This window comes from Mobula hypostoma, chromosome 6 (genome assembly GCF_963921235.1).
Source record: "Mobula hypostoma chromosome 6, sMobHyp1.1, whole genome shotgun sequence".
Lineage (NCBI taxonomy): Eukaryota > Metazoa > Chordata > Chondrichthyes > Myliobatiformes > Myliobatidae > Mobula > Mobula hypostoma.
The window spans coordinates 140,319,032-140,345,062 of record NC_086102.1 but is presented as its reverse complement, the minus strand read 5'-3'; the positions used below and the strand labels follow the sequence as shown (position 1 = coordinate 140,345,062).

Genomic DNA, 26,031 nt, shown 5'->3' with positions numbered 1-26,031 from the left:
AGCTAAAGAAATTCCTCCTCATCTCTGTTCTAAATAGGACGTCCCTCTATTCTGAGGCTGTACTCTTTGGTCCTAGACTCCCCCACTATAGGAAACATTGTCTCCACATCCACTCAAACCAGGCCTTTCAATGTTCAATAGGTTTCAATGAGATTCTCCCACCACCACTCCCCCCAATTCTAAATTCCAGTGAGTACAGACCCAGAGCTATCAAATGCTATTCATACATAGCCCTTTCATTCCCAGAATCATTCTCGTGAATCTCCTCTGGAACCTCTGCAATATCAGCACACCCTTTCTTAGATAAGGGATCCAAACTGCTCACAACACTCCGTGAGGCCTCACCAGTGTCTTACAAAATGTCTTACATCCTTGCTTTTATATGCCTTCTAAAGTGCCTTACATCCTTGCAGTGTTTACTTCCATTTATAACCCCTCAGTAATTCAAGCTGTTCAGGTGTCAGTTTGTGGCAAATACGTTACCAGTCACTGAAAAGAAAGGGAATTTCTACCTCCAATGACTTGTGACTTTGCAGATGACACCAAAATTGGGCTAATGGACAGTAAATAAGGATATCTAAGATTACAACAGAATCTAGTCAGCAAAGGAATGGCAGATAGCATTTAACTCAGGACAAGTGTGAACTGATGCATTTTGGGAAGTTAAACCCAGGCAGAACATACTGTTCACAATACATGACACAACACCACCATGGTTTTAAAACAGATTTGTTTTCTGAAAATTGAGAAATGGGAAGGCAAGACGATGAAGATGGCATATACTTGCCTTCAATGGACTGGGCATTGCTAACTGGAGCTGTTATGCAATGTTACAGCTCTACAAGACATTTGTGAAACCACAACTGGAATATTGTTCTCTGTGCTAGTCACCAGAATGTAGGAAGGATATGATCAAGCTATAGAGAGTGCAGAAAAGATTTGCAAGGAGGTTACTAACACTGGAGTTCTTTTATAAGGAGAGACTGGGTGGTCTGGGACTCTTTTCGCAGGAGCGAAGGAGTCTGAGAGGTGACCATACAGAAGTTTATAAAATTACGAGAACCATAATTAAGGTAAAATGGTCACAGCTTTTCCCCCAGGGTTGTGGAAATCTACAACTAGAGGGCATAGATTTAAAGCAAGAGGGGCAAGATTTAAAAGGAATCTGAGGGACATGACTTTCACACAGAAGGTGGAATGAACTGCCAGAGGAAGTGATAGAAGCATGTATAATTACAACATTTAAAAGACAATTGGACAGGTTCGTGGAAAGGACATGGGCCAAAAGCAAGAAAGTGGGAATAGGTCAGAAGGGCACCTTGCTTAGCAATTTTTAAGTTAGGCCTAAGGGCTGACTTTGATAATATATAACTATGAATATATGCCTTTTGAATTACCAGCAACTTTGATGTGTGTTGCTTGAATTTCCAGCATCTGCAGAATTCCTGTTGTTTGAATATACGCCTGTTAGGCAGTGCACAAGGTGAATGAAAGCAACAGGTTAAGTGCCAAGCAGATACTCCACACTTATCATGTAAGCTTTTTCTGACACTGGCCTCCTTTGGCCAGTCCTGGTGTAATTTTTTAGTATCACAGAATCATCAGAAGTTACAGTACAGGAACAAGCCCTTTGCCCCATCAAGTCCTCACCAGTCTACAACCATCCGTTTACACTCATCTCACATTAATTCCATTTTTTAAATTCTCTCCCAAGATTCTACCACTTGTCTACACACTAGGGGCAATTTACAGTGACTAATTAACCTATCAACCTGCACATCTTTGGGATGTGGGAGGAAACTACACCTTTGAGAAAAAAACTTAACAGTCGAAGGGAGAACAAGCAAACTCCACAGAGACAGCACCCAAGGCTAGGATTCTACAAGCTGCACTCCTCTCCTACCTACATCAGCAGTATTAACTGCATTTACCCTCCAATATGCTAGCATAATGGATTTTCTTCTCTTGTCTGACAGGGGAAGAGAGATAGGTGTGGGCATGTCTGCCAATCAATATGGTAGACTGAGGCTAAGGCAGGACATCTATAGCAAGCGCAAATTTAATTTCACAGATCCTGTGATGTTGCTGAAGGATTTTGATGCACTGTTTAAAACAAACACAAGGGTAATGTGCAGAGCTGTTTCAACAAAATTTGGTATCAAGAGAATTTTAGGACAAGTCCTTACTTTAAGCAGTGAAAATGATCAAATTGCTAGAGTCTCAAATCATGAAACAGTGTAAAGCATCATGACAGTCTGGCATAACAGATTTGTACAACAATCTCCCTTACTCCTCAAAACAGAACTGTATTCCAAACATAACTTAATAAATGAAAAAACACGAGTAGAGAATTTATAATTAAAAGTGTCTTTATTTGAATTATTTTACTTTTGTAAACAATGCAATCTTCTGCAAACACTGATGTACTAAACAGTATCTGTGATCAAACCTCTGCAGCAAAAGTACTTTTTAAATGGCTCATGTCAGGTAGATATGTGTAATCAGAAAAACACAATTAATCCTGTTTGGGTTGAGTTGATCTCCAATCTCGGCAATTTGCTGGCAAACATTTCATCACCATGGAAGGAGACATTGTCAGTGCAATGTTGATTGTGGTGTGTCCTCTGAATGCTTGGCCTTTATATACTTTTCAATCAGCTGATTGGACATCATTTCTGTAACTCATTTGTGATGCGGGGAGAAAATATCACCACTGATCGGCTGAGAGACGAAATTTGTGTGTTGTGGTTTGGAATTTTGCCCACATCGGCTAAATAGGATTGAGGTCTACGTGTTTGCTTACAGAATTGTTCTCGAAAAACTATGCTTCTAGGAGTTCTCTTGCATGCTTACGCTGTGACTTTCACTAATGCCTAGTCAAATTTGTGACCCTCTCGATCTTCATGGGCAGAGACTAGGAAGAGTTGGTTGCCGCCCAGCCAATCAGCAATGAGATCTCCTCCCCACTTCACAACTGAGTTTCCAAAATGATGCCCAATCAGCTGATTGAAAAACATATGAAGGCCAAGCATTCGGAGGGCACACCACAATGAACAGCGCACTGATGATGTCTTCTCGCATGGTGATGAAACATCTGCAAGCAAATTGCTAAGATCAGAAAACAACTCAACCCAACCATCAACCACCCAAGCTACACATCTTCCAAATTATTTCCAACAATTAATCCTCATAATGCCCATATTAAAATTTGTTTAGAGTATAATGGCAGTACCCAATTAGCTAGCTATAAGGCAGGGCAACAGAAAAGTTGGTCCTACTTTAGCTGAGAAACCCATTCCATTTGTTTCACAGCACTGGAATAAGTTTCACCACCGAAGATGTTCTACTGATTTAATCATTCGATCATCTCCTGAGGAGGCACACTTTCCTTATCTATTTTTTTTCTTTTAAAAAAAGTTGTGTAAGTGTTTCAAAGATCTGTAAGGCTTCCAAAATATAAATGACAAGATTTTAAATATGATTGCCCATGGCATCTAAAGATAAATACACATTTTTTGTAGTTAATTAGATAATGATATGAACTGTCAAATCAAATTGTACTGACATAAATGCTTGGGAGTAATTCTCTGCCCCCTCAACACGAGAATCATAGCCTAAAAATATGAAAAGTTCTGGTGGTAGTTTTGCCACGATTGCACATGCACTGCTTATCACTAACTGTCTAAGACATGTGATTACAAGGGCATTGTTCCATAGCCTGACTGGAAGTAATCTCTTTACTCCCAAACAAAGCATCTCAATCACAATCATACTAGTCTAGATGGGAAAGAGTGCACATCTCTCACAAGCTCTTACACCCTTCTGCCTCAAGAGTATTCTGCAAAGACAGCTTTCCTCTCCGTAAATCAACTGAGTTCAAAGAAGTAATGTTTTCTTTAACTGTAACGTTAAACTTCTGTATTCCTGCTGTCCATGCTACAAGCAAGTTTTTCAAAACACAGTCGGGATTGCCATTGGCAGGAAATCATAACGTACAGTAGAAATAAGCTGCAACACATTAATTCATCTTACAGGCTTCAGAAGAATGCTTTCTGATGGTAAACGCTCATTGACTGTCTGTTCCAGAGTGAAAATCTAACTGCATTTCCAAGCTCTGCCAGCTAGATGTCTGTATTGTAATCCTGAGAGGCTGCTCCTCAAGAATTTTGAAGATAAAATGAAAGACCTCAATTGTGCCTCCATCTCTGACACTAAACAAACCATTACCAATATAAAATGTGTCCACATTTGCCCATTGAAAAAAGTTTTGAATAAATATATTAGTCTGATCAGATGTGGCATGCTTTTAATTCTTGTTCTTTTATCAGCATAAATCTGGTACCAGCACCAGAAATGACATTAGCTAACACTGACAAGCAGCGAGGACAAAAGAACCTTCAATCAAGAGTTGCAGCAGTCTTGTGGTAGAGATCAGTACTGAGGATGATCTTTCATGTTGCTGGCACAGGCTCCAAAACCAGTTGGAAAATACTGAGCTGCACAACATGATCTATTATCTGCATTTGCTGATATTTCAAGGAAAGATATTAAACTGACCATCACAGCTGATTTCTTTAAGCAGCCAATTTTTGTTGAAGCGTTCGCTGCCCCCACTGTTGACACTCGAGGAGAACGAGTAGGAGGTCCATGCATTTAATAAATTTCTCTTTTCAAAATTACCTCCTTCAAAACAGGCAAACATTCCTGCTATTTGAGTGGAAGATAAACGTTAACCAGGTTTGTGTATGAAACCAGGTTCTTCCCTGTTCTATGATAGTTTAGGAATTTCCCCCATGCCAGGTGCTATTGAACTCTCTGTACCAGGTGATTTTTTTGGTTGTGCACTTGGAGTGAATGAAGATCTTCAGTCTCCTGGTCTAGCTATTTCAGGCAAGCAGGGCTCAGGTGCAGGCAGAATCCCATCTTCAGATTCCTCTTTCACTTGGTTGATGTAACTGTCTTGCGCTAGAATCACATTGCAAAAAAATACAAAGTAAGTGATAGTATCAAACACTAGGTGTTAACTAAAACAAGCATTTTCCCCCAAGAGGAATTTAGAAACAATTTACATTTATTTTATAGATACAATTACATATTTAGAACATAAATAAAAACAGCAAGTGCTGGAATACTCTGTTGGGCAAGTGGCATATGTGGAGAGAGAAGCATAATTATATGTTTTGGGTCAATATCTTCTGATCGTTAATTCCGCTTGCCTCTCCAGATACTGCCCGACTGGCCAAGAATTTCCAGTATTTCCGACTGAATTCTATCACAATACTATAGGAAGGATGTGATTAAACTAGAGAGGGCACAGAATAAAAGTTCTAAGTTTGTTACCAATATTGGAAGCTGAGTTGAGGATAGACTGGGGCTACCCTTGGAGCGAAGGCTGAGGAGTGACCTTGTAATTCATAAAATCATGAGGGGCATAGATAAGGTGGAGAGTAACACTTTTTCGCCCCAGTGTAGGGGAATAGGTTTAAGGTGAGAGGGGAAAATTTAATGAGGACCTGAGGGGCAATTTTTCCACAGAGGTAGTTAGGGATATATATCAAACAGTCAGAGGAATGGTAGAGGCAGGTACAATTACAAAACTTAAAAGGACATATGGACAGGCACATGAATAGGAAGAAGGGATATGGGCCAAATGCATGCAAACGGGATGAGCTCAGAAGGCACCTTGGTTGGCATCGACAAGTTTGGCTGACAATCAACACCGGTGCACCACAGGGGTGTGTGCTTAGCTCACTGCTCTACTCTCTACACCCATGACTGTGTGGCCAGGCATAGCTCAAATGCCATCTATAAACTTGTTGATGATAAAAATCACAGCTGGCAGAATTTTAGATGGTGACGAAAGGGCGTAGGGGAGCAAGATATCTCAGTTAGTTGAGTGGTGTGAGGGAAACAACCTTGCAGTCAACATCAGCAAGGCCAAAGAGCTGATTGTAAACTTCAGAATGGACAAGGCAAAGGAACACAAACCAATCCTCATGGAGGGATCGGAAATGGAGAGAGTGAGAAATTTCAAGTTCCTGGGGTGTCAATATCTCTGAGGACTTCACCTGGATGCAACATATTGATGCAGCTATAAAGAAGGCAAGACAGCAGCTGTATTTCATGAGGAGTTTGAGGAAATTTGGCTTGTCAACTAATAAAACACTCTAAAACTTCTACAAATGTACCATGGAAAGCATTCTCACTAGCTATATCACCATCCAGTAAGGTGGGGGTGGGGGGGGGGGTTGCTACTGAACAAGACCAAAGTTGCAGAAACGTGTAAAATCAGTCAGCTCCATCATGGGTACTAGTCTCCATAGTATCCAAGATATCTTCAAGAAGTGGTGCCTTTGGAAGGAGGGATCCATCAGTAAGAACCTTCACCACCCAAGACACTCTTTACAGTTGCCATCAGGAAGGAGGTACAGAAGCCTGAAGGCACACACTCTGCGATTCAGGAGCAGCTTCTTCCCCTCTGCCATTCGATTTCTGAATGCTGGTTTTATTTCTATTTTTTGTGCTACTTATTTTAACTATGAGCTAGGCAGAGACAGACACACAGAGATAGATATAAATATATGTATCTACGTGTGTGTGTGTGTATATACATATATACATACACACACACACACTTAATGTAACTGTTTTTTGCTCTCTATATTTAATCAATCATTTATTTAATTGTACTGCTGCTGTAAAGTTAACAAATTTCATAACATATGCCAGTGATATTAAACCTGATTCGGATTTCATTATGGACAAATGCAATGCATACATTTGCTAGTTAGATAGCTCCTGTGGCACTAGCAGCCTACATATTCAGGTCAAATAGAACACATAAAGTCCATTATTGAATTAATAAACCTGATAATATTTTCTTATCCTTCTCATACATAGCTGCTGCAAACTAATGACATTAGAGAACATTTCAGAAATGTAAAATAAATTTTGGGAGAACTACACAAAATTATGAGTTCATTAAATCTAGAAAATCTCAGAGCACCAAGTTCCATTAACAAAGGCAATTAAACTTACAGACTGTTGGTGGCGATGAAGCTTCCATAATTTGTACAGGAAAGGTCTGCCCAGGTCCAAGCAAGATCTGGTGAACTCCTCCATCTAAGCCAGAGTCTCCACTGATCGATGGCCCCACTGTTACCAGCTGTCCCATGCTGACCATATTCTGTTCGGATCCTGCCACACCCACCAGGGTTGAAGCTGCAGAGTCACACTCTGACAGTGAACTGCTGAACTGCAGGAAGTGAGCTTGGCTAAAAACTTGCTGCTGTGCAGTGGGACTGCTGGAATCCAGCACTATGGAAGAGCTACTGATTGCAGGTTGATGGGAATTCAATGTAACTACTGCTGTGGTCGAGTCAGAAGCAGCAAAAGCTGGCTGTAATTGTAAACCCTTAAAGAAAGAAAATGTGCAACAGTAAATTACAAGACACTGATGCTTTGAAAGTAGTTCAACATTCTACATCAAACAGAGATTGCCAAGAAAAGGAAAATCACTCGGAGGCAAATTCCTGCATCAGGTTGCAGTGAACTGAGTGAAACAATTTCAAGCTCCATTTTAATGATCTATTGATTGCAATACAAAAAAAAATGGTCAGTTGAGCTTGAAATTTAAATATCAAAATTCCTAATCCATGAAGCAAATTTCTTTCTGTATATACTGTACTGCAAATACAATGGACACACACTAAACCAGTAACAACTTACATTTATATACATACATGAATATAACATTAAACAGGTCAGAATATACATTTCAATAGGTACATTTAATGTCAGAGAAGTTTATACAATATACATCCTGAAATTAGAATAGACAGAAAGCCAAAACCAAGAAAAACAACTAAACGTTTTGTCAAACAGGAAGGCTTTAACTAATACTGACTGTATTGGGGGGTGGGGGGAGGACAGGCACCAACATGGGCCTGATGGGGCAGAGAGAGAGAGAGTGACGGGGCAGAGAGACTGAGAACAGTAAAAAAAATTGCAAGCTGAATGGCAAAGGATTCTGCAATAGTAGAGTTAAGGAAATGATGAATATACACGTGGCCACATTTGAAAGAGATTACAAAAGCAGGAAGGGATGAACACAGTGAAATAATTTGGGCAAAAGAATGAGAAGTTAAATGATGGATGGATCAGTTAAAATCTATTGTCAACCAGCAAGAACAGGGTAGTGGCTCAAAGGACTTCACAATCAAAGGCAGAAGAATCAAGGTCGAGTTTGTGGTAAGTGGATGCTGGGAGTTCCAATCAGGAGGTAACACTGTTTCTGAAGCAGAGGAACTCAAGCATCAGGAGGCTAATAACAATTTCTGAAGCCAAGCTTAAAAGCCAGACCTTTCCTGTTGGGGGAGGGGTAAAGTTGCAAGTACACAAATCAACAGCTCACTGAAAGGTGAAAGATTTGAGTTTCTTTTAGCAGAATATATCAATCTGACCTGTAATTGTGCAAAAAGCTTTGGCTGCAATGAGGAGATGGAAGAAATCTGTGCTGCCTCTGGAGACAGCGTATCTGTTAGCTGGGCTGGCTCCACCTTTGTAATGATTGAATCAGCTGTAGTACTCTCTGTGGATGAACAATATCCATGTTAAGATGTATAATGTAATCATTTTATCTTCAATTTTATTAAAATTAGCTAAATTCTGTTATCCAACAACATCCCCAGCAATAGAGTAAGATGAGGCAATTTGGTACATAAATACCAATGAATCTCCTCAGAACAATGCAAGTAACCACAAAAGTCACTGCCTCTCATCATGATTGCAAAAATACAATGCTTTGGAATTGACTGAAGCAGGTGTTACTGTGGATACTTGAGTAACAATAACATTCACAATTGAAATATAACGAAATGGAATACAAGCATCTTGCAACACGAAGGAAAATCACATTTAGCTTTAAAAATGGCAAATCCATCGACATGTATTTTGTGTTTATTTTCTTATGGTGAAGTTCAACTTTAGCATAGCTTAAGATGCAGAAGCCTGAACAAAAGCCTTTTCCCTTAGTGAGCCCAGGTTGAGTGTCTGGTATGAAACTGGAATAGTTAACATTCTGAATTAGAGGTATGATTACTATCACTCTCCAATAGATAACTTTGCTGTACTCTTACATTTAAATCAAAACTATAAAGTTGTCAGTCACTTCCTGCTTCACAACATAATTATAGACTGGATATTGAAATGATAAATAAATTTGTATTAACACTTACCATCCCCAGGAGCGGATGCAAGTGTGACTGTCACTGTCTCTGTGTGAAGACTCCCATTGGAAGCTGTCCATTGCAGCTGGAAAAATAAATTTTATCATTAAACAGAGTTGGTGACCCAGCCACCATTACACATGCTAAACATTTAAAAGATATCATAATCTAGTGTTAAAGACAGAATCAAAGAGTCGTAGTCAGAATGAAAATGGACCCTTTAGCCCATCTAGGCCACTCTGACAAAGATTCATATCTAAGACACACCCATTTGCATGTATTTATATTCCTTCATATTGTTCCTGTTTTCCCTAATACTCTAGCTAAAATTTATTCTCTTTACCAATATCAATAAAGCATGAACTGACTACTATTTCAGACATCCCAGCTCTCCCGGAAGTATGTATGTACAGCATAGTTTCACTGAGCAAAATCGCCAAAAACGATTTGCAGAAAAAAATCAGCACACACACACATGCGCACGCAGTTGCCCACGCAAGGCTTCATGGTCATGGTAGTCTTTATCGGGGTAAACACAGTGAGAAAGTTGGCAACCTTACCCCCTCACCGCAGGTTGGCCGGTCCGCCAAGAATATTGTCATTAAACCGGTCCATGGTGCAAAAAAGGTTGGAGACCCCTGGCCTACGTGATGAGGCCAAACTCCTTGTAGACTTGCTTAAAGTTGTAATAGTATAAACATGATAAGATAAGTACATATTTTAATGTCACATTTTTCTGCATATACCCAACTTGGTTTACAGATCAGACAAAGTCACTAAACGAAGTATTACATACACCCTTGGAGGTTGACTGTGCAGGGGTGATACGGGGTTGCGGGGGTTGGGGGTGCTACCACCCTGAAATGAGTTTTTACAGCGTGGGATGTCTGCTATATGACTGCTTTATCTGGGACCTCACTATTAATAAGTTAGCTTAAAATCTTTGTTTTCCTTCTGGAGGTAATTGGCATGTTGCTTCAAGATACTAGGTAACATGTCTGTGACACTGCATACCCAGGTCATTAAATTTCATCCTACCACTTGTGCATAGTTGGGAAATATTTTGGTTGCCAGGTTATAGGAAATATATTATTATTAAACTGCAAAGAGTACAAAGAAGTTCTAGATGATGCTGTCAGGATTTGAGTTATAGGCAAAGGTTAGGCAGGCTAGGGCTTTATTTCTTGGAACATTAGAAACTCTTGGTGTGATCTTAATTAAAGTGTATAAAATCATGAGAGGCATAGATAGGGTGGATGCACACAGTCTTTTTCTCAGGGAAGGGGAACTAAAAACTAGAGGGCATAGGTTAAAGATGATAGATGTAAAATTTAATAGGGGCCTGACCCTTTTTCACGCACAGGGTGCTGCTGCCGGTGAAGTCATTGAGGCAGGTACAGTGACAATAGTCAGAAGACATTTGGATAAGTACATGGAGAGGAAGGGTTTACAGGGATATGGGACAAATGGCACCAGCTCGGTAAGCTGTTTCTATGTAGTATTACCCTATGACTACAACGTTTTAAAAATTACTGGAACTGTATTTAAGTTGTATAGTTTTCCTACGTACTCATGCATGTCATTGTACTGCAATTAGTTAGAATATGATTATGCAGTCCAGTACTACAGCCTGACACTATACAATCCCACAAAAAAAGTTAGTTTGTTTTTTAGTTAGTTAGTAGTTCCTCCACCATCAACTCTGCTCTCAAACGCATCTCCTCTATTTCACGCACACCTGCTCTCACTCCATCCTCGTGTCACCCCACTAGGAATAGGGTTCCCCTGGTCCTCACCTACCACCCCACCAGCCTCCAGGTCCAACATATTATTCTCCGTAACTTCTGCCACCTCCAACGGGATCCCACCACTAAGCACATCTTTCCCTCCCCCCCCCCCCCCCGCTTTCCGTAGGGATTGCTCCCTATGTGACTCCCTTGTCCATTCGGGGTCCCCCCCATCCCTCTCCACGGATCTCCCTCCTGGCACTTATCCTTGTAAGCGGAACAAGTGCTACACATGCCCTTACACTTCCTCCCTTACCACCATTCAGGGCCCCAGACAGTCCTTCCAGGTGAGGCGACACTTCCCCTGCGAGTCGGCTGGGGTGATATACTGCGTCCGGTCCTCCAGACGTGGCCTTCTATATACTGGCGAGACCCGATGCAGACTGGGAGATTGTTTTGCTGAACACCTACGCTCTGTCCGCCAGAGAAAGCAGGATCTCCCAGTGGCCACACATTTTAATTCCACATCCCATTCCCATTCTGATATGTCTATCCACAGCCTCCTCTACTGTAAAGATGAAGCCACACTCAGGTTGGAGGAACAACACCTTATATTCCGTCTGGGTAGCCTCCAACCTGATGGCATGAACATTGACTTCTCTAACTTCCGCTAATGCCCCACCTCCCCCTCATACCCCATCCGTTATTTATTTATATACATACATTCTTTCTCTCTCTCTCCTTTTTCTCCCTCTGTCCCTCTGACTATACCCCTTGCCCATCCTCTGGGTTTTCCCCCCTCCCCCTTTTCCCGCTCCCTGGGCCTCCTGTCCCATGATCCTCTCATATCCCTTTTGCCAATCACCTGTCCAGCTCTTGGCTCCATCCCTCCCCCTCCTGTCTTCTCCTATCATTTTGGATCTCCCCCTCCCCCTCCCACTTTCAAATCTCTTACTAGCTCTTCCTTCAGTTAGTCCTGACGAAGGGTCTCGGCCCGAAACGTCGACTGTACCTCTTCCTAGAGATGCTGCCTGGCCTGCTGCGTTCACCAGCAACTTTGATGTGTGTTGCCTGAATTTTCAGCACCTGCAGAATTCCTCGTGTTTAGTTTGTTTTTTGCCTGAAGAATTCTGACTACATGAACTAATGAACAAAACTCTCATGGCCTTCTATAACCTCCTCTAGCTTTACAACATTCTGATGCCATCTTATTATTACCATTGGGAAGGAGGTAAAGAAGCCTAAAGGTACACACTCAGCAATTCAGGAACAGCTTCTTCCCCTCTACTATCCAATTTTTAAATGGTTATTGAACCCATGAATAGTACCTCACTAATTTTTCTTTACTTCTGTTTTTAACTATTTAATATACATTTATACGTACTATAATTGGATTTTTTCCTATATTTATCAGTAATCGTACTGCTGCTGCAAAGTTAACAAATTTAATGAAATACGCTAGTGATATTAAACTCGATTCTGATTTCTGAACTCTTCCATTTCTGGTTTGCTGCACAAGGGGTTTATAGACATTGGCCATGTAAGTCACTACCTAGATCTAAGCTTTTGAATTATCCCCTCAACTTCTGTAACAACTTTTATATATTCTCTAAGCTATGTGGTCTGGCTCGGAATAGAAGCTATCTGAAAACACTTGTGAACAACTGGAGCTGTTTCTTTATTAATTAAATAGCACGGTAATTGCTGTTAGTACGTCTGACAGATAAACAGCAAGACTTTATACCCTGTACAAGTTAAAAAGCATTTGAAAGCCGTGAAGGCAAGGTGTTCCTGAAGTAGAAAGTCAAACCTATATTTTTAATATTGGATATATCCCATGTGTGACTGAGTAAAATTTTCGAAGACTTACTCACAAGGTCCAATAGTGACTCTTGCTCATCTGTGTTACATATCTGAACTCCTATACATGAAGTAATCCTTGTAGTCTGCTCATCAAAATGCCTATACTGAACTGGCATTCTACCTGAAGACTCACATCAAGACCCGAGAATGTTATGGGAATTTCTTTTTTCTTTATTTCCCTATTCTAAGCCTCTTCTCCATAACAGGACACAAGAACATCCATCCTACTTAAGGTAAAAACTATTCTTGGTTATCTTCGGAACACTTTCAGTACGCTGGATGAACTCAGCAGGTCGGGCAGCATCAGTTAGAAACGATGAGTCCACATTTCGGGCCGGAACCCTTCGTCAGGACTGAAGAATGAAAGATGGGGAAGGATTTGAAGAATGCTCATAGCTTCACTGACTGAAGCTACAAGCATTCTTTAAATCCTTCCCCATCTTTCATTCTTCAGTCCTGACGAAGGGTTCCGGCCTGAAGCGTCGACTCATCGTTTCTAACTGATGCTGCCCGACCTGCTGAGTTCATCCAGCGTATTGAAAGTGTTGCTTTGATCACAGCATCTGCAGATTATTTTGTGTTTACTTGGTTATCTTCACTGATGTTCCAAAACATAGATATTACTAATGAAACCAAATGTTGAATAAAGATGGTGAAAACATGAAGCTAAAAGAGCACAGAATGGGCTTAATTCCTTGCAAAAATGTTCCAATCAATCCATTATATTTTGCCTAGACGTTCTTCATATCTGAACCATGATGATATGTTGTAGTGGCTCTTGATCATATAGAACATACAAGTGATCACATTTTTGCCTAATACTCACATGCAGAGATGACAAAATAACATTCAAAGACAAGAACTCTAATTTATTCTCACTCTACTTAGTTCATCAGAATCAAGGAGAACTGAAGGACCTCAATTTCTCCCCTAACCAACTTCACCTAATGAATAAATGGTGAATAACATGTCTACTGCAATAGATACTTCCACTCATGCTTTTAAGTAAGTAGTTTTTAAAACTAAGGCGGGGCAAGCAAAGTGGCCATTGTTTGAGTTGGGCAGCGTTAGAATGAGGCAGCTTTTGGCTTTGGTGACATTAATATCTGGTAAGGTTTTTCTTGCTCGTTCTTCTTCTGTAAGTGTATAGTTAGGACAGTAAGAAAGGTCCCAGGGCTGCAATTTGTTCTTTGAGTGAGATGTGGGAATTCTGGGAGTCTTCCGGAAAACCACAACTGCACTAGGTGCACTGAGCTGCAGCTCCTCAGAGAGCATATTAAAGAACTAGGGCTGTAACTTGATGACTTTTGGCTCACAAGGGAAACAGGGGAGATGATAGATAGGAACTACAAGAAGGTAGTCACCACTCGGTTGCAGGAGACAGGTGAAAGGCTGACTGTAAGGAGAGGGAAGAGAAACAGGCAGATGGTACAGAGCTTTCCTGTAGCCATTCCCTCAATAGTAAGTATGCTGTTTTAGATACTGCTGGGGGGGCCCTACTGGGGGGAGCCACAACGACCAGATCGCTAGCATTGAGTCTGGTGCTGTGGCTAAGAAAAGAAATGGCAGAGGAGGAATGCAGTGGTGATTGGAGATTCCATAGTTAGAATAGTAGATAGGAGAGTCTGTGAACGCGATAGACAAAGTCAGATGGTTGCCTCTCAGGTGCCAGGATCAGGGATGACTCTGATCGTGTCCATGACATTCTAAAGGAAGAGGGTGATCAGCCAGATGTCGAGGTATGTATTGGTACCAATGACATCAGAAGGAATTCTAAATAGAGAATTTAGAGAGCTAGGTAGAAAGCTAAAAAACAGCACCTCCAGGGTAACAATCTCTGGACAGCACCCTGTGCTATTCACCAGTGAGGCATGAATAGGATGATTTGGTAGATGAATGCATGGCTGATGAACTGGTGCAGGGGGAAGTGTTTCAAATTTATGGATTATTGATCTCTCTCCAGACAAGGTTTGACCTGTACAAAAGAGACAGACTAACCCTGAACCTGAGGGGGACCAATATTGTTGCGGGCAGATTTGCTAGAGCTGCTGGGGAGGGTTTAAACCATTTGGCAGGGGGATGGGGACCAGAGTGATACGGCTGAGGAAAGGGATGTTAGTTTACAAGCAGAGGCAGTGTATAGTGAGACTGTCAGGAAGGACAGGCAGATGGTTTGACAAAATTGCAGTTAATGGGATGAGTTGCACTGTAAAAGAGGGACAAAAAGTGAACAGCGTAACAATTACAGGACTGAAGGTGTAATGTTTGATTGCACACAGCATATACAAAATAAGGTAGATGATCTTGTCGCACAGTCAGAGATTGGCTGGTATGACATTGTGGGTATCACAAAGTCATGGCTGAAAGACAATTGTAATTGGAAGCTTAATATCCAAGAATACACAGGCAGGTAGGTGGAGCAGGAATGGCTCTGCTGGTAAAAAATGAAATCAAATCTTTAGAAAAAGGTGATATAGGATTAGAAAATATAGAATCCTTGTGAGTAGAGTTAAGAAACTGCAAGGATAAGACAATCCTGATGGGAGTCTGAACAGTAGCCAGGATGTTGTCTACAACTTAACAGTAGGGGATAGAAAAAGCATGTCAAAAATGCAATGTTATTGGGGATGTCATGGGGATTCAATATGCACATAGATTGGGAAAATCAAGCTGATGCTGGACCCCAAGAGACAGTATTTGTAGAATGCTGCCAACATGGCTTTTTGGAGCAACTTATAATTCAGCCTACTAAGGAATCTGCAATTCTGGATTGGGTGTTCAGTAACAAAGTAGATATGATTAGGGAGCTTAAGGTAATGGAACCCTTAGGAAACAGTGACCATAATACGATAAAATTCATTCTGCAATTTGAGAGGAGAAGTTAAAGTCAGATGTATCAGTATTATTGTGGAGCAAAGAGAATTATAGAGGTATGACAGAAGAGCTGGTCAAAGTTGATTGGAAGAGGACACTAGCAGGAATGACAGTTGAGCAGCAATGACTGGAGTTTCTGGGAGCAATTCAGAAGGCGCAGGATAAATACATCCCAAAGAGCAAGTATTCTAAAGGCAGGATGACACAACTGTGGCTGACAAGGGAAGTCAAAGCCAACATAAAAGCAACAGAAGGGGCATACAGCGGAGCAAAAATTAGTGGATTGGAAAATGTTTATAAAACAACAGAAGACAAGAAACAGAAGGGGGAAAGAGATAAAATCTAAAGGTAAGCTAGCCAATAATACAAAAATGATACCAAAAGGTTTTTTCTTCCAGATATATAAAGAATAAAAGAAAGGTGAGTGTAGATATTCGACTGCTGGAAAATAATGCTGGAGATATAGTAATGGGGGACAAGGAAATGGCAGACAAACTGAAGTAGTATTTTGCAACAGTCTTCACTGTGGAAGATACCAGTAGTATGCCAGACGTTTGAGTGTGTCAAGATGCAGAAGTGACTGCAGGTGCTCAGGAAACTGAAAGGTCTGAAGGTAGTTAAGTCACTGGTCCAGATGGGCTACACACCATGGTTCTAAAAGAGGCAGCTGAAGAGATTGTGGAAGCATTAGTGATGATCTTTCAAGAATCAATAGAACTGGACTGGAAAATTGTAAATGTCACTCCACTCTTCAAAAAGAGAGGGAGGTAGAAAAAAGGAAATTATAGGCCATTTAGCCTGAGCTCAGTGGTTGGGAAGATGTTGGGAGTCGATTGTTGTGGTTTCAGGGTACTTGGAAGCACATGACAAAAGAGGACAAAGTCAGCATAGTTTCCTTCAAAGAACATCTTGCCTGACAAATCTGTTTGAATTCTTTGATGAAATATCAAGCAGGATAGACAAAACAGAATTGGTGGATTTTCAGAAGGCCTTTGACAAGGTGTTGTACACGAGGCTGCTAAACAAGATAAGAGCCCAGGGTATCACAGGAAAAATACTAGCATGGATAGAGCATTGGCTGATTGATAGCAGGCAAAGAGTGGGAATAAAGGGACTCGTTTTGAATTGGCTGGTGACTTGTGGTGTTCCACAGGGGTCTGTGATGGACTGCTTCTTTTTATGTTGTATGTCAGCAATCTGGATGATGAAATGGATGGCTTTGTGACCAAGTTTGCTGAAGATGCGAAGATAACTGGAGGGCAGATAGTGTTGAGGAATCAGAGGAGCTGCAGAAGGACTTGGATAAGGTGAACGGGCAAAGAGGTGGCAGATGGAAAACGGTGTCGGGAACTGTATGGTCGCGCACTTTGGTAGAAGGAATAAAAGCATACACTATTTTCTAAACTGGGAGAAAATTCAAAAATTCAAGGTGAAAAGGGATTTGGGTGCCCTCGTGCAGGATTCCCTAAAAGGTAATATGCATATTAAATCGGTAGTGAGGAAGGTGAATGCAATGTTAGCATTTATTTCAAGACAAGTAGAATATAAAAGCAAGGACGTATGCTGAGGCTGTATAAGGCACTAGTGAGGCTTCACTTGGAGTATTGTGGGCAGTTTTAGGACCCTTATTTAAGAAAGGATGTGCTGATAATGGAGAAGGTTTATGAGAATGATCCTGAATATAAAAAGATCATATCAGCAGCAACTGAAGTCTCTGGACATGTACTTGCTGGAATATAGAAGAATGAGGGGAATCTCACTGAAACCTATCGAATGTTGAAAGGCATAGGTAGAGAGAATGTAAAAAGGTGGAGGTGTCTAGAACCAGTAGAGGGACATCCATTTAGGACAGAGATGAGAACAAAGTTCTTTAGCCAAAAGGATGGGGAATCAGTGGAATTCATTGCCACGGGCAGCTGTGGAGGCCTAGTCACTGCGTGCATTTAAGGCAGATGTTTGATAGGTTCTTGATTAGTCAGGGCATGAAAGGTTATGGGGAGAAGGCAGGAGAATGGGGTTGAGAAGGAAATGGATCGGTCATGATGAAATGACATAGCAGACTTGATGGACTGAATGGCCCAATTCTGTTCGTGTCTTATGTATGGATCAGATATATCTACTTGAACTTAAGAGAAAGAGAACTGGGGACTGAAGAAGAAAAAAGGTCGGTGCTATTTCTAACTACTGCTCAACATGATACAGCCTTAGGACTCAGACAAACTGGATACTGTTCAGGAATTTAGTCAATTTCTGTCAAGTCCAGTAAAGATGGCTAATATAGACTTTAGGCCCAGAAAATGTCCCTTTCTTTTGGTTGGCAGCATGTAGTACTTAACTAAAGTGAACTTAAGTCTGTTAGAAAAGAACGGAGCATCATTTGTGGCTGGTATTCCAGTTGAGTGACTGAAGTCATCTAGTGTACAATGATTCTAAGGATTTAAGTTTGGAAAAATTACGAAAAGTAAATGCTGTGGATGTCTGTATTTAGGGAGCTGATCCCAAAGTTCTGGTACAAAGCTGAAATTCAATATTAGACTGACACTGGAGGAGTTGAATGGCCAGAATATCTTAGATGGCATCATTTAAATACAGTTGACCTTCACTAATCCGACTACTTGTAATCCGGTTCCTTCGATAATCCAGCACTGATTAAGCTTAATGTGATCCTTCTGTAATTTGGCATTTTCACTAATCCAGCACTCCTCAGGTCCCAATGGCGCCGGATTAGTGAAGGTTGACCTGTATATATTTCTAAGAAAACAACAAATCGAACAAAATATCAAAGAATTTTTAAAAAACTGTTTGCTTGAGACCACTAAGATATGAATGAGAAAAGAAAATTCATGTACAACACAAGCCAATAACTGTTGGTAAAATTTTGCACGCGGCTAAGACAAAATATTAGGGCAGATGTCCATGCAATGTATGGAACGGAAGGCAAATCACAGATGCCACTGACAGTGATAGTAATTTCTATTTGTAGGGAAAGGTTAACAACTCAGGAGGATATTCCATTCCTCATCTTAGCATGCTATTTGCAAATCAGAATACACAGATCTTACTGCTGCAGTCATGGATCCAGATGTGTACTCTAACTCGCCTCTCTGTAGTGCCAACTGTGCTTCATGGATGTGATTTTTGATGTCATTGACAGTTGGAAAAAAGGAGAGATTGTGTCTCTCAGGAACATCATCTGGTTTAAATAGTTCCCTTTCCACAAATTTTCTGCACAAAGAAAAAAACAACCATCAATTACAGCCCAGCACATCACTTGTAAAGACAACAGAATTAAATTGATCTATTTTTTTTTGATAATGAAACAATTCACTGGCCTTTGTCACATACAATCATTACAAAGCAAATCAAACAGCACAACTCGACCTACCTTACATAACCTGACAAAAAAAAGAACTCTAAGATTGGTTAAAAGCCAAGCAGAAATGAACAAGTTATGATTAAAAGTAGGAACAAACAAACAAAACAGATGAACAAATGGCCTGATTTCGACTTACTTGGCTGCTTCCCAATTCTCCTCCTAATCTATCTGCCATTGATGGATAACAACAGAGATTTCTGCAGGTCTTTTACTATTAGTCTTGGGTTCTTTTTCACATTCTTCAGTATTGCAGGTTGTGCTCTTGATGGGATCTTTACAGGATGTCCACTCCTAGGGAGAGTGGCAACATTACTGAGTTTCCTCCATTTGTAGACTATTTTTCTCTTGCTGTGGACTGATGAACACTCAGATCTTTAGAAATGCTTTTGTAGTCTTTTCCAGCTTCATGCACCTCCACAATTCTTCTTCTAAGGTCCTCTGAAAGTTGTTTCAATCGAGGCATGGTGCACATAAACAGATCTTTCTTCAGAAGAGCAGGCTCCGACAGTAACCTGACTTGGTGTCTCTTTTTTTTATAGGGCAGGGCACCTCTACAACCCACACCTCCAACCTCATCTCATTGATTGTAACACCTGACTCCAATTAGCTTTTGTAGACCACATTACCCCAATGGTTCACATACTTTTTTGAACCTAGACTATGACTGTTTAAATGGTGTGCTCAGTATTGATGAGAAGTACAATTGTCTGATTTAGACAGATCAGACCACATTTTATGAGTAATTATGCAGAAAACTGGGTAACTTTTTCTTGCAACTGTATTTACTTCGCATTTATCCTTGGTTGTTGCTAGGACATTAAATAGGTAAAATATACTCAAAATATCCAAAAGGATTTTAATCACAAATCTCAACTTTTAATAACAAGTCTTGTTAGTACTGTTCACTTTAAGATGCAATATCAATTTAATTCTTGTACAGACATATCCAATGGAAAACTAGGTAATTGAAAATCAGATTTTAAAATGCTGAAGAAAGCAAAAGATAAAATGGAGTAAATTTTAACACCATTAATGATTCACTTTTAAAAAAAAATCTTCCATCTTTAGAACCAAACTGCCAAACTGACACTGAAATAAGGTGCAGAATTCAGCCAACTGCCAGTTTATATTTTGCTTGGACGACATGCAAGGGAAAATGTCAAAATGAGGTGGTCTTTTTTACATACAGCAGTGACAAAGGATTCAATATTGTTGAGTTTCTCTGCAGGTACATTTTATACTTAGCTCTCTTGTGTGGGTTAAATGAAACACAGAAAACGCAAAAAAAGAAATTTCAGGTCCAGTAAAATGTGAAACAGAGCTCACATTTTAACTCAATGATCTTTCATCAAGACTTTCATCAATTCCAAGTAAAGCTCTTAACCCCAAATGTTATAGTGCTCTCTCTCACAAAGATGTTATGATTTGTTAACCATATCCACTATTTAACATTTCCAGATTCACAGTATTTGCTCAACTAAAACTATACCTGAGCTGCTTCCGAACCATGTAGACCTGGTCAATTCCCTGAGCAACCAGTTCTCGAATCTTCTCAGTGACGCGTGGGTGCAAACGAGATGGAAGAATCCCATTTTCATCCATCATACCAATATCCTCCTCTTCAATGGAGACATATGTTGGCGGTGGTGGCAATGGAGGTGGTGGCAAATAGGAACCATCTTGATCGTGATACTGATGAGCCTGTGGTGTAGGTAATTGCACGTACCACCTATGGCAAAAATGGCCATGGTTAATGGCAAAAGCCTCCAGCTGCCAGAAAATTCTTTAAGCAATAAAATCATTGTCCAATGAACTGTGTGAAAATCTTGATGCCTAATATAGTTATTTCAGTCTAGAGATATGCCAGTGAAATTATCTGGGATTAATATAAGACTATGATCTTTGTAAATTCAAAGCAAAACTAAATATTTTTAATAATTGCAATAAAATTATATGGTCAGATATGACCATAAAATACAGGAGCAAATTAGGTTGTTCCGCCCACTGTCTCTGCTCTGCATAGCTGATCATGGCTGCTTTATTATCATACTCAATCCCATTCTCCCCATAACCTTTGACACTGTTACAAATCAAGAATCTATCAACCTCTGCTTTAAATGTACCCAGTGACTAGGCCTCCACAGTCTTCCATGGCAATGAATTCCAGATTCACCACCCTCTGGCTAAAGGAATTCCTCCATGTTTCTGTTCTAAATGGACGTCCTTATGTTCTGAGGCTCAGTTCTCTGGTCCAAGACTCCCCCACTATAGGAAACATCCTCTCCATATCCAGTCTACCTAGGCCTTACAATAATATGATAGGTTTCAATAAGATTCCACACCCCGCCCCCCCAATTCTGCTAAACTTCAGCAAGTACAGCCCTAGTGCCAACAAACACTCCTCCTACGTTAACACTTTCACTGCTGGGATCATTCTCATGAACCTTTTCTGGACCCTCTTCAATGTCAGCACATCTTTTCTTAGATAAGAGGCCCAAGCTGCTCATCATTTTCCAAGAGTGGTCAGAAGAATGCCTTACAAAGCTTTAGCATCACATCCTTGCTTTTATATTTCAGTCCTCTTGAAATGAATGCTAACATTGTATTTGCCTTTATTATCACCAACTCAAACTGCAAAGATAACCTTTAGGGAATCCTGCACGAGAATGCCGAAATCTGATTTCTGAATTTGCTCCCTATTTAGAAAATAGTTCACGCCTTTATTCCTGCTATCAAAGTTCATGACCATACACTTCCCTACACTTTTATTTTGCTAATCTGTCCAAGTTTTTCTGCAGCTTCCCTGCTTCCTCAACACTACCTGTCCCTCTGCCTACCTTTGTTATAACATGACATAATACTCATTCCCAGTCCAAGTTATACTATGTAGCAATGTTGAACTCATTTTAAAATGGCAAGCTCTGGATTAATTCAGTGCAATATATTGTTAAGAGTACAAGTAGGAAAATGTGTTATCAATGGATAGTTAGAGTCATGGTACAGGAGGAGGGGATTCAGATCCTGGGGGACATGGTTAGTTCTATGGCAGTATGACTTGTTCAAGATACACACGTTGCACCTAGACAGAACTGGAACCAAGATTCCCACAGGGAGTTTAACAAGTGCAGTGGAGCTGCGCTTAAGCTAATTTGGCATGGGATCAACCCAAGAGATTCTGAAAATGCTGAAAAAGCACACACAAAATGTTGGAGGAATTCAGCAGGTCAGGCAGCAGCTATAGAGGGGAATAAACAGTCAAATTTTAGGCAGAGTCCTGATGAAGGGCCTTGGACTGAAACAGCAACTATTTATTCCTCTCATAGATGCTACCTGACTTGCTCAGTTCCTCCAGCATTTTGTGTATCTAATTCAGCATGGGGCACATTACCAAGATGTAATGTCAGGAGAACTGGAGTGTAGAAAAAGTTGGGACAGTCAGAAATATGACAGAATTAATTGGATGTCGAGAAATAAGCAGGTTACCTGCAAAATCTCAAGTGAGTGTGCGTTAAGAAGTGAATTATGTTAATAGGGTTAGGAACCAAGTTGCAAACAAGACTGTAGGAATTGTGTCATGGAAGATATAACTCAGTAAAGAAAGAAAGATAAATACTAAACAAAGAACAAACAAAGAAGAGGGCACTGACAGGTATGACTAACGGAAAATACCCGAGTGCTAGAAAGGAAGTCAAAGGCACAATCATTTAAACACAATTAAGCAGCAAGGGAACAATACAGTGGATGACATTAGGCCACTAACTAGCAGGAAGGAGATAGAAAACTGTGGCCCCAAAGGACTGGAGGGTACCTTGTTCAAAAGGAAAATGGGAATAATCCAGATAGTTATAGGTCATTGAGCCTCTCATCAGTGATAGGGAAGCTACTGGTGAGGATACTGAGGATAGGATTTATGCACATGTGGAAAGACATGGTCTGTTTAGAGACAGCAGCATCACTTTGTGTGGTGTAGATCATGCCTTGCAAATTTGATTGTGTTTTTTAGTGAGGAGGTGGAAATGATGCTTGATAAGGGTAAGACAGTAGATGTTTTATCTACATGGAGTTTAACCCATAAAACCTAGCAGCAGAATTAGGCTATTCAGCCCATCATGTCTGCTCCACAATTTGATCATAGCTGATTTATTTTCCTTCTCAACCTCACTCTCCTGTCTTCTCCCGTAATCTTTGATGCCTTTACCGATCAATAAATTATCAATCTAATTTAGACAGGCAAACTTAAGTATTTTGCATTAGTCTTCACTATGAAAGACACGAAGTTTAAGAGATCAAGGGGCAGAAGCAAGTGAAGTTGCCTCATTAGGAAGAACTGCTTGGAAACTTAAAAGATCTGAAGGTAGTTAAGTCACGTGGACCAGATGGTCCACACCCCAGGGTTCTAAAAGAGGTGGCAGAAGAGATTATGGAGGCATTAGTAATGATCTTACAAGAATCAGGAAATTCTGAAATGGTTCCAGAATACAGGAAAATTGCAAATGTCACTCTAATCTTCAAGGAGGGAGAGACGCAGAAGAAAGGAAATTTTAGGCCAGTTAGTTTGACCTCAGCAGTTGGGAAGATGTTGGAGTCAACTGTTAAGCATTTGGTTTCCGGGTACTTGGAGGGACATGATAAAATTGGTCAAAGTCAGTAAAGTTTCCTTAAGGGAAAACCTTACCTGACAAATCTATTGGAATTCTTTGAAGAAATAACAAGTAGGATAGAGAAAGGAGAATTGGTGGATGTTCAGAAGTCTTTTGACAAGTTGCACACATAACAAGTTAAGAGCCCATGCCATTACAGGAAAGATACAAGCATGGATAGAGCATTGGCTGAATGGAACTCGGTAAAGAGTGGGAATAAAGGGAGCCTTTTCTGGTTGGCTGCCAGTAATTAGAGGTGCTTCACAGGGTCTGCACTGGGACTTCTTTGTACACTATATATCAATGATTTGAATGATGGAATTGATGCCTTCGTGGCCAAGTTTGCAGACAATATGAAGATAGGTGGAGGGCCAGGTACCTTTGAAGAAGTAAAGGCTGCAGAAGGACTTGACATATTAGGAGAATGGGCAAAAAAATAGCAGATGGAACACAGTGCCGGGAAGTGTGTGGTCATGCACTTTGGTAGAAGAAAAAAAGCAGGGACGATTTTCTAAATGGCCAGTGAATTCAAAAATGAGGTGCAAAGGTATCCTCGTGCAGGGTACCCTAAAGGTTAATTTCCAGGTTGAGTCATTGGTGAGGAAGGCAAATGCAAAGTTAGTATTCATTTCAAAAGGACTAAAGTACAAAAGCAAGGATGTAATGTTGAGGCTTTATAAGGCACTGGTGAAGCCTCAATTGGAGTATTGTGAACAGTTTTGGGCACCTTATCAAAGAAAGAATGTGCTGACATTTGAGAAGGCTCAAATCACAAAAATGATTCTGGGATTGAAAGGCTTATCGTATGAGGAGTGTCTGATGACTCTGGGCCTGTACTCACTGGAATTCAGAAGAATGAGGGATAGCTCATTGAAACCTATTGAATATTGAAAGGCCTTGATGGAGTGGGTGTGGAGAGGATGTTTCCTATGGTGGGAGAGTCTAAAACCAGAGGACATAGCCTCAAAATAGAGGGACATCCATTTAGAACAGAGATGAGGAGTAATTTCTTTAGCCAGAGTGTGGTAGATCTGTGGAATTCACTGCCATTGGCATCTATGGAAGCCAAGTTAATTAAGGCAGAGGTTCACAGATTCTTGATTATCCGGGGCATGAAGGGATATGGGGAGAGGGCAGGAGATTAGGGTCGAGAGGGAAATGGATGAAATAGTGGAGGAGACTCGATGGGTCAAATGGCCTAATTCTGCTCCTATAGCTTATGCTCTTATGGTCCATTTATTGATTTTTTTTTAAGAGAAAACTTAACAAAGGTGACGATAAACTTTGGCATTTACATGTTAATGTTTACTAAACTACTGGATTGTTGTAAAACACATTAGGTTAGCTAATGCACTTCATGGAAGGAAATCAACTATCTAACTCCAAACTTACCCCATGTGGTTGACTCTGAAATGTCTTCTGAAATGGCATAGCAAGCCACTCAATTTATGGGGTGCAGCATGGATTGTGAGGAAAATAAAACAGGATTAGGGTAAATGGGTATTGATAATCACTGCAGTAAAATAGGGGAGTTGATAGGATTGCGAGGAAAATAAAACAGGATTAGTGTAAATGGGTACTGATAATCACTGCAGTATCAAGTAGGCCAAAGGACTTGCTTCTGCCCTGCAATCTTGATAACTATAACCATGAATTAGGAATGCACAATAAATGCTGGCCTTTCCAGTGACACCCAGGTTTTGAAGAATGAGAAAAATAGGGTATTAGTTATATGGATTATAAGATATTTGAGGATGGTTTTCTTAAAACAGAAATTTGAAAGGAAATATGATAAAGGTGTTTAGAATAATAGGATTTAGATAGAACATATAAAAATAAACCATTTGTAAAGTTACTTGGGTCAATACTCAAGATGTACAAGTTTAAGAGAATTTTTTTCAAAAAAACATCAGAAAAACATGCATGGTCAGACTGTCAATTTTAATTGATCTAGGGTATATTATATTTAAAAATATAATCAGATACTGCTATTTTCGGTGTACATGAACATGTAAATACGAATTAAAATGACACCTTTGTCAAGATTTCCATCAAAAACTGACCAACTAGAAGAATGAAAGAAAGAGAGTTGGCCCCACCTCTGATCGATCATTCAAGAAATGCTGATCAAATGAATAATGAAACTTCCTCCCACTGACTTAAGGAGAGAACCTGAATTCCTCTGTGATCAGAAAACTCCTGCTGACAGATAGGGATGTGAAATCAATCACCTCATTGTGACTGCATATAGTACTATTTCATTTCAGTCTGAAATGCTGCCATTTTACCAGCAGTCAGACAGAAGTGGTTGTTTCTCCTGACAC

At 40.3% G+C, this 26,031-nt stretch overlaps 1 protein-coding gene across 4 annotated transcripts in view; it reads right to left on the bottom strand.

The window, feature by feature from the left end:
* Positions 1-2,351: 2,351 nt before the first annotated feature.
* The window catches only part of LOC134348441 (calcium-responsive transcription factor-like), a 53,485-nt gene continuing 29,805 nt past the window's right edge, over positions 2,352-26,031 (bottom strand). For all 4 annotated transcript variants that reach the window (XM_063051821.1, XM_063051824.1, XM_063051823.1 and 1 more), the window contains 6 exons: positions 20,557-20,796; positions 18,754-18,916; positions 9,237-9,312; positions 8,463-8,590; positions 7,039-7,414; positions 2,352-4,965 (listed from right to left, as the gene is read on the bottom strand). In XM_063051821.1, coding sequence (XP_062907891.1) covers positions 4,865-4,965; positions 7,039-7,414; positions 8,463-8,590; positions 9,237-9,312; positions 18,754-18,916; positions 20,557-20,796 — 1,084 coding nt within the window. In that variant the 3' untranslated portion in view covers positions 2,352-4,864. The remainder of the gene's footprint in view (positions 4,966-7,038; positions 7,415-8,462; positions 8,591-9,236; positions 9,313-18,753; positions 18,917-20,556; positions 20,797-26,031) is intronic.